At 39.8% G+C, this 9,808-nt stretch overlaps 1 protein-coding gene across 2 annotated transcripts in view; it reads left to right on the forward strand.

Moving 5' to 3' along the window:
• The window catches only part of UNC5C (unc-5 netrin receptor C), a 249,092-nt gene that overhangs the window by 152,548 nt on the left and 86,736 nt on the right, over nucleotides 1-9,808 (forward strand). For both annotated transcript variants that reach the window (XM_021550331.2, XM_021550332.2), the window contains exon 2: nucleotides 3,888-4,109. In XM_021550331.2, coding sequence (XP_021406006.1) covers nucleotides 3,888-4,109 — 222 coding nt within the window. The remainder of the gene's footprint in view (nucleotides 1-3,887; nucleotides 4,110-9,808) is intronic.

A 9,808-nucleotide genomic window follows, 5' to 3' on the forward strand; every position in this document is an offset into this window, starting at 1 on the left:
AGATTTATCCTCTCATGCGGCAATGGAGCACACCATGAGAAGCAATCCCCATCCAAATTATAGAAATTGGCTCAACAGGCCACACAGTGATAACAAAATCATCCCTGAAAAATCTAAGTCAGAGTTTGATTTTTGTATGGAGAGAGGAATGACCTGTGTTTAAGTAGAGATGGTCAGGAGAAACTGATGGAAGTGTTTATTCATTTGTTAGAAACTCTGTCCTCATGAAAACACAGATTCATTAGATTGCTCTGGTGCTACCAGGTCTTTTTTCTCTAGAGAACTGCAAAAAATCCCAACACAGTCAATTGTCCTATATTGACATTTTCTGTGCTGGATTTTTAGGAATATTTTGCTATATAATTACACTACTATTATAATTATGCTTGCATGTTGCTCCAAGAGTTACAATGAAAGCACGACAGCATACGGCTATAGTTCAAAAAATGAAATACAAGACTTGGCTCCAAGATGGGTGTTAAGGTTGATGGTTCAAAACCCTGTCCCAGATCAGCAGCTCAATTTGCTGACTGTCCTAAGCTGTGACACTGCTGTGCCTGGTGTGATGTGCAAGCCATCATGAGGGGACTTAAGGTACTTCTTCCTCAAAAGATTCTCATCCCGAGAAGCAAGTGTCACAGCCTTGCACAGGGGAACTGGGGCTGCACAGCCTCTCTAGCTGTAAACCAGCATCCTGCCACTTCAGCTGGTGTGCCTGGATGAGAGGGGAGGGGTCCTTTGCCTCCCTGCAGCAGTTGATCCTATCTCTTTCGGGGATGCAGGAAACTCCAAGTGGCTTCCCACTGTTGTTCACACAGGGGGATTAGACCACCTGTTGCCTTTCAGCAGTGGAAAGCAGGAGCAAAGGTCCCTCAGTGCCAATGGAGGTAGCCTAGCTTTGCAGTGGGATTGCTGTGTTTTCTGCCAAATGCAGTCATGGTAATATTCTATATGTTCCTCTTGAGAAACTGCTCTATAAAAAAAACACCATTGTTGCTATTAACAGCAACAGGATTGAATGAACATTCTCAAGTTTAAAAAGCAAAAAAAAAAAAAAAAAACCAAAAAAACAAAAAACAAACTCTTAGCTACTATCTTAATTTTTTTCGGAAAGTGACGGTTTTAAATGCCAGTTTCCAGGGATGTGGCAGCCTTTGAGCGCTATTTGTGTGACAGTTTGTGAATGGCTTCCATCTATATCCCTAACATTTAAGAGTGGTTCAGATGCCTCTTGATAGAAATGAGAGAGTGTGGAAAAATAAAGCTGAGCTTTATTGTTGTTCAAGAAGATTTAGGAGGAATCACAGCAAGGATGCAGTAAGAAAACAAACAGGCTTGTATCTGACTCTGGGATGCCAGGTTGGTGGAGAGAAGCAGCTATCACCACAATCAAAATGTGAGACTAGATTGTAATGTACTAAGCAGTACTTTGAATACATACAAATAATACCTTAACTTTGTAAGCAGTTACCTTCAGGAGGAAAAGCCAAAACCCACACCCATTTTCCAGACTAATTAAAAAATAATTTTGAAAACATCTTTTTTTTTTTCCTTTTTGCAGCTTGCTTATCCCTCCTTTTAGACTTCGTAGATATCTTTCATAAGGTGCAGTTAATTGGTCAGGCATTGTAATTATTGCCTTTGATAATGCACAGAAATGTAGTGGCGAAAATAAATACATTTGTTCTTCCAGTCACCAGAAATTAGTGAAGCAATACTTGTTTAATTATAAAACATATGTGTGCTTTGTTAGTTTCCATCTGTCTGCTTGCTGATTTGCAATTAAATGACCAGAAGAAAAAGATACGTCCTGTGGCAATTCAAGGGAAATGATTCATCTCTAATGTTTCTGCGTTGTGGATGTCTATGGAGCAGCATGTGGGAGAGGGGAAGAGGGGAGGTATGCATGTATGGGGATGAGGAATGCCAAAAAGCCTCTTGATTCAGTTCAGACATGTTTCATTGTCATGAAACCAAATGAGGACTCCCATTAAGTTACTGCAACTCGTCTTTCTTTTAGTAAAAAAATGGGGAGTAAAATGGATCAAGTAAGAAATACCTAATGAGGAGAGGAAATAGGATTGCAGAGGAAGGAGGCTGGTGTGGTCAGAGTGAAAAGGAAGCTGCAGAAATAAGAGAAGCATGGGAAAGTGATAAAAAAATAAATTTTATTTGAGTATCTGGAAATTATTAACTGGAGATGGAAATGGAAGTGTTATAGTGTGTCACAGATTTTCCTTTTGCTAGAAGAATGTTAGGCCTTATTTATTGGCCCTTTTTTCTATCTTTGAACCAGTTCACTTTTATTAACTCTCAGGGAGTGATGCAGTAGTGAGTCAGGCTTAATATTCCTTATAAAATGAGACACCAAGAAGGACAGGAGTATTTTTAGATTAATATGAAGGGGGTGTAGGAAATAATAAAAAAAAAAGGTGACTATATGTTCTCTTCAAAAACAGTTTAGGAGGTTCACAAAATGGTTTGCTCTGTAAGGTGTTCCCATAACTGATAAAGACGTGCAGTTTACCTTCATACAGCTGCATGCGTGGGTACCATATTACATTCTTTCCCTCTCTCCTTCATCTGTCCCTGTTCCTTCTCGTCCTTCTGGAAAGCAGTATCTGCAAAGAGAATCGTGCCACTTGTAATTGTGGACACAGCTTGCACAGGGAGGTCTCAGGTTTGGGGAGGGAGCTGTCTGACATTTCATCTTCATGAAGACTGGCAGGGAGGAGACAGCCAGCCAGGGTTTTCTGTTGGATGTTCTGTGGTGTTTTATTGATCCACATCAGCATCCGTCACGAGGTATAATGATAACTGTGCCAGAGGCAGAGAGACTGAGTGAGGCCTTCAGAGCAGCCAGCTCGCCACTGGTGGGTCTGGCAGGAGTTGGTGCCCCCCACCGCTTTGCTGCTTGGAGCCTCTTGGATGTTCCTGTGCTCTGATGGAGGTGGGGAGGAAGATGGGGAGAGGGTTATTCTCCACTGAATTTGGTGCTTTCTGATGTGGGAGACTTCCTCTGCACAAAGGGGCAGAGGGGCCGTAAAAGAGGATTTGTTAAGAGGGAGGGAGAAAGGGAAGTATGCACATTTGGTGTTTTCAGTCCTGCCTCCTGTGCAATGGATTCTTTTCCTCCTCCTTTCATTGACTTGATCCTTTACCAGCAGCACCAGAGAGGTGCTGAGGTTTTTTATGTCAATAGCATGCACCCATATTTGCCCAAAATGGCACAATTTCACAGGTTCCCTGCCCCATGCTGCAGCTCCCACGTTCTCTCCATAGCAGGGACTGCACAGACCAAGGTACTACTGGCAGAATAAATAAAGCATAGCTTGGCACCTTCATTAGCAGTCTTAGCAGTAGAATCAGAGTACAAACAAAGAGATACAGACTGGATTTGGATTTAGACCTTTGTCTTCAGCAGATTTCCAATTGCTCATCTGAAAAAAAAGGTACTGTTTCCTATTTGGACCAGACTCAGCTGGCAGTAGCTGTTTTACGCACCTGATTATGCAGTGCGATAAGTCACTATTGAAAATGTGACCTTGAAGCCTTTGAAAGTTTCTATTATTTCTCTTTATGGTTTTGCAGGCAACTCTACCAAGCACTAACACAAAGCTTTACTGCTGGTATTGCCAATGATGGTAACAAAGGACTGATCCCAGACTGTGAATGTGCAAATCCCTGTCACATCACAGAGAGGAAAGAATGCTCAGGATGTAAAGAACAGTTTCTTCCAGTCTGGAAACAGCAGTGCATCTAAGCCTCAGTTTAGGAATGCTCCTAAGATAACATTTTATCCAAAAAGTATGAACCTTTTTAATTTTCATGAAGTTTTTGCAAGTGTCCATCAGCTGAATTTTGGTTCTTTCATTTTTCCTTTACAGATGATGACTTTTTCCATGAGCTTCCAGAAACTTTTCCATCTGATCCTCCAGAGCCATTGCCCCACTTCCTCATTGAACCCGAAGAGGCTTACATTGTGAAGAACAAGCCTGTGAATCTGTACTGCAAAGCAAGCCCAGCCACACAAATCTATTTTAAGTGCAACAGCGAGTGGGTTCATCAGAAGGACCATGTTGTGGACGAGAGAGTAGATGAAACCTCTGGTGAGTTTGGGTTATGTTGTGAAGGGATGAGATTGAACACCATTAATATCAAGCCCACTCTTCTAATCTAGCAGCCATTTCATATGACAGCTGCTTTTCTTTACTCCTGTTACACCTGGGAATTCCATATCTGGCATTACAGAAAGGTCCTGTCGTAGCACAGGGGTGATGCCTGCATCCAAATCAGCTAGTGGAACAGGAGTGTAGAGCACCCTGACCAAATCTGAAACTGGAAAACCAGGAGAACCAGGCACAAACAAAATGAAATTCCTTTCTTCAGACAGGTCTATTCCCAGTTCACTTCCCCAGTGTCACAAATTCACAGTGGTTGCACTGTGATCTTGTCACAGACTGAGTACCACATTCTCCCCAAAGCATCAAGGAGCAATTGGGTTGTTACTAGAATGATGTTCTCTTGGGGAGATGTGAGGAAAAAAAGGAGAAATTTAATCAGTTTTCAGCAAGAAAGAAGGAGAAAGCACACCTGGGCACACTTTAGAGCACTATTGATCCAGAGCAAGCACCTTGCTGTTATTCATTGCACTACTCTGCTGGCTCCACAGGGCCTGTAAGAAGGAGAGCTACAGTATCTTAGCATCCTTTCTCAGTCAATACCAGAATTCCCATTGACATTCATGGAAGTTAGACAGGATCCTCACAGCACCAGGAAAAAAAAAAAAATAAAAAAAAGGAGAGGGGGAGGGTTAAAAACTTGAGTAATAATAAAGCAGTGTTTGGGAAGACTGGTGATCAATAGAGTGTGAGACACAGGCAAGGAGAGAAGCAGGACTTACTGCTGTTTTGATGGCTCTGAGAAATAACGATACCAAGCGAGAAGGTACTTTCCATTTGGGAATTGCACCACCACTTGGTCTAATTGCTTAGAAAAATAACTCCACCAGATGTCTTGGAAGTCTCTTGCGAACCAGGTTTTATTTGTTTCAGCTCATTTATTTGCACAGAGATCAAAAGCATAAGCTTTTCTTGGTACTCTCACTTGAAAAAGAGAAGGTTGGTGTAGGAAGAAAGGCTATAAAAAAAAGTCTATATTAGACCTGGGGCCTGTGTATTCATTTGTAAAAATTGGTTTTTCCACAAGTTGACTACAGGAGAAACACTTGAAACAAAAAAGAAATCATGTTGCTGAATACATCTTCAGGGTTTTTCATTCCATGAGAGCCCAAGAGAATGAAGATAGGCAAACAGAACAACAGCTATGACTAGGTTAATTTTTTTAAGTTTTCATGAACATCACTGTTTAGAAAGAAACATGAACATTTTTTACTACAGGTGAAATATTCATCTCTTTTTCTCAAAAATCTCATTGTGGGAAAACTTGGTGATGCTATAAAGGAAATTGCATTCTACAAGTGTAAAAGTCAAGTCTTTAAAAGAGAAGCATCAAAATATTTTGGAGGACAAATATTTTTCATAATAAACAGCAATTATAAGCAAATGAGAACCATTATCAATTAAAGATTAATATAATCTACTGGAGTTAGGTGGGGAAAGATGTCAAAAACTGTGCACATCAGATTATTAGCAGAAGAGCCACAAGCTTAGTCACACTAATAGCTTTTTAAAATGAAACTGTCATCAAAATCCAGATCTGTTAGTCAGCCTGGTTGTTGCCAGAATATTGGTTAATGCATGTCACAGCAGCAGTGTTTGTGCACATTCCTGTAGGCAGATTCAGAATCTAGGGCTCATAGTACATAAGTGGTATAGAAATGGGTAAAGAATTTGATTAAAGTTGTGGTAAAATAGTATTTTCTTTAAAGCAATGGAAGCTCAGGAAAATATATTCCCTGCCGATTAAGCTGCAAAAAAAAATTTGCAGGAGATGGTGAGGGCTCATTCCGGCACCCAAAGAAGGAGATGTCAGCTTGGCAGCTTGCACCCGTCAGGCTGGCAAAGCCCTTGGACTCTATCACTTCTGAGGCTATTTTGGTTTCTTTTGCTATTTTTAACTAGCTAGTGCAGTTGTAACCTAGGGCACAGAAGTAATGACTGAGCTGCTCAGAGGGTGACTTGAGGATCCCTCTAGGTCCAAACCTAGGCTGCTGCTGCTTCTGCCTCCTGGCTTGTGGTTAGACAGTCAGGAGAAACTGCCCACACACCAGATGAGGTCCAGACTTGCCATGGGTGAGCTGGGGCTTTAAGGGACCTCACTTACACAGTGTTTCTACAGGGTCAGTCATGTAATCCCAGCAATTGAAAACTGGGTGCTTTCTTCTTTCCTGGTATTTTACTCTTCCTGGGTCTGCTCTGCCAGCTTATGAAAAGAGGACTGTGCTGAGGAGATATTCTGCTGCTGGGTTTGAGCTAGACTTTCAATTCTTTACACAGTCAAGCAAAGCAAAGAAAAACAAGGCAAACGGACAATAAAATATGAGGGGAAAAGAGTAAAGGTCACTTGTGCTTTCTTTTCTAAAGGATGAGTAATCAGGAAGAAAGTGAACTAAAATACAGGTGTGATGCTAGCAGTACATCACCTTGGGATTGTAAATGATGCATGAAAGAGAGAAATGGGTTCTGATTTGCAAAAGATTATGTGTTCATGGACTTTGAGCCTGTGCCCAGGAATGAAATCTATGTAGAGATTATTAACTCTTCCTATAAGGCAAATTTGTTTTTGTCATTGAGAAGACCAGAAAAAACAGCACTACAATAGCAATGGCACACAAGATGGAATTAGAATGCAGCCAAGCTCTCATTGAAGAGACCTGCTAGATAAAAATGTTATATGCATTAAAAAGGTTAATTTTTAAGTGAGGAAAGTAAATATTCACATAATTTTTCTCTGATTTTTTTTTTCTTTGTGAAAGAGAGAAAGAACAAAACAGGTGTAATAGTTATATATACTTTGCACTGTGGGGTATTTTTAAACAGTGTGTAAAGCATTGCTGTAAAGAGCATGCTTGGGGACGCTGTGAGAGGTGTTGCCGTCTGGTTGGAGAGGATGTGAACCATAATAGTGGCAGGGTGTTCTAGTACCACTTTATTTAATTAAATTAGCCTGAAGAGAGAGCCTTGCAAAATATTTTATATTGATAGAGTCTGAGAAACCTGCAGCTTTACACAGAAGATCATTACATTCTGTTTTTAAATCCTCAGAATCACTGGAATTTTTCTTCTTTATGGAAAAAGCTTATCATTTTCATAAAGAAATCAAATGGGTGCTTTGGAAATGTCTAGTGCACATCTTTGACTTTTTCATTTCCTATGTATATGAAATACAAGACAGGGCATTGTCTTTTTTATGCCTTTATGTCTCTGGAATATTTTCCCATTAATGCAGGGAAAAAAAAAAAAAGAATAGGGGTTTTAAAAAACAAAGATGAGAGTTCTTTTGAGGGAACACATTTAATTTTAAGGCTAACTGTCACAAAAGATAACAGCAACAAAAATAAAAGAAGCTCTGTAGAACTGATGCTTTTGGAGGCAAGAAAATTCCATTGTTACAGGGCAGGAAGTTCAATAGTATCAATAATTGTTAGAGCAGTTTGTGCACATTTTACAAAGTACCTCTGAAAATAAATTTGGAAAAGATTTTTTTGCAATAAGGATGGAAAAACACTGAACCAGGTTGTTCAGAGAGGTGATGGGTGCCTCATCCCTGGAAACATTCATGGCCAGACTGGATGGGGCTCTGAGCAACCTGATTCAATTGAACATGTCCCTGCTTGCTGTAGGGCATTTGAATAGATGACCTTTAACCTCCCTTTGAACCTACACTATTCTGTGATTCTGTGATTTTTATTTTGCATGTGTGCTTTTATGGAGAAATATTTTACAAGACACACAGACCAGTTCTGCAGTGGTGGGAGAATTGTGAACATATAGAAAATCTGCGTCTTGCACCCCTTTCATTTGTCCAGAGGGATTAAATGTTGCTATATCCAACCCTACATCCTAGCGATGTACAAGAGAAAAGCAGAAAAAAATCTGGAGCTTTTTTTAGTCTTTCTAGTTTGGATATGCATTGTAATATTTTCTCTGTGACTATTAAGGTGAAATGGTCTATAAACCCCCTCTTGCCCTCTGCAATGCCAGGGACATTTTCTTCTCTCTCCTTCAAACAAGGAGAAAACATTTGTGATTCTTTAAGTGCTAATTAAATAGACATATTGGGCAATTCACCCAGCATTATTGTTTGTCTACACTGTCTGTCTTCTTTTGCTGGGATGCATAGGGAGAGGAAGTCTTGGAGAGTTTGCTGATGACCCCCTGCTTTTGTCTGATTAAGAGAGTTTATCAAACTGCACTTGGAGTGGACAAATATGCACTTCTTTTCAGAGAGAAACCTGACTTCTTTTTTTTCAGTTTCTTTACATAGCCACCCTTGAAATGCCAACACTTACCTCCCACCATTACCTTTCCCAATTAATAAAGTATTTTTGGATAACCTGCAAATTCAATGAAAGGAGACTGAGCTTTTGACGTAGGGTCAGCATTGATCTGGCAAATAGGAGTTTGTTAACTTAAGAAAAGGGTTTGGCAGCCTGTTGAGGGAGTAGATACCCAGCTAGCCAAGTCTTTAATAGATCACCCTCTCAACAGAAAGATCAAGGATTGACATCTGCCCTTTTGCCTTTAAAACAGCTCTTACAAGATCCTGCAGCCAAGACAGCAGTGGGGAAGCCTTCATAGTCACTATGTTCTTCTGGTACCATGTAGAGAGGCAGGAAAATCACTTCCAGCACAAAATGCTCTGTTGCTTTATCTTCCTCTCTGTGTGTGCATCTCATGAAAGCCATTTATTTTAGTGCTTGTCACACCACATATTAGAAGGCTGCATTGCCCTAATGGCAAAAGTAATTCTTTAAGCTGGGACTTCTGATTATACAGCAAAGGTCATCATGCAGCCTCTCATTTTGAGAAGTTGCATTCATTTGTCTTAGTATTTTTTTATTTTAAAAAAGCCATTATTTTTTAGTATTACATGTCTTTGAATAACAGTGTTGAAGAACTTAATTTGGTAGCCCAAATACAAAATTCCAGCACTCCCAATCCCCAAGTAAGCAGAGCTCAGGGAGAGATGTGGAAAGATAATGTTTTAGCCATTTCTTTTACCACTAGATCTTCCTTTCCTTACAGCTGTTTTTTTTCTCTGCATATCTTTTTTACTCAATCTCTTTTTGCATCTTGACATGCCGTAGTCTCCTAATTCTCTGTATTACTTTCAAAAAATCCAAAGGATAAGGAAAAAGCTATTTTTCTGAGCAAATGTGGCCAGTGTCCCTAATAACTTCACTATATATATAGAAAGTGATGCTGAATGCTGCAGTTAGACTTAGCCTGCAATATTTTGATTCTCTGTGGTAGAATACCTTGGGGTTATGTTAGTAAGGGTAGGCACACATCATAAATAAGGATTGCTTTCATTCCACCATTGTCAGAAGTAATTTTATTTTCCATATATCATTGGATCAAATCCATTACAGACATCAAGCACCCATATACAAAATAATTATTTCTCAGCAACATATTGCCAATTTTTAGCTCTGCTCCTTCAATACTCTGCCCTAATCCAGCTCATTTCAAGGAAATTTAAAAATGTATCAGAGTATCTCTTCCCAAAACTCCTATTAATAGTTTTGAGATGTGGGTTAGAATGGATACTACAATCTGTTTTCTTCCATAATTTGAAGTCTGTTCCCTCTCTGGAAGGTTGCTGCAAGTGAAACATGCTTATG

This window comes from Lonchura striata, chromosome 4 (assembly GCF_046129695.1).
Source record: "Lonchura striata isolate bLonStr1 chromosome 4, bLonStr1.mat, whole genome shotgun sequence".
Classification (NCBI taxonomy): Eukaryota; Metazoa; Chordata; class Aves; order Passeriformes; family Estrildidae; genus Lonchura; species Lonchura striata.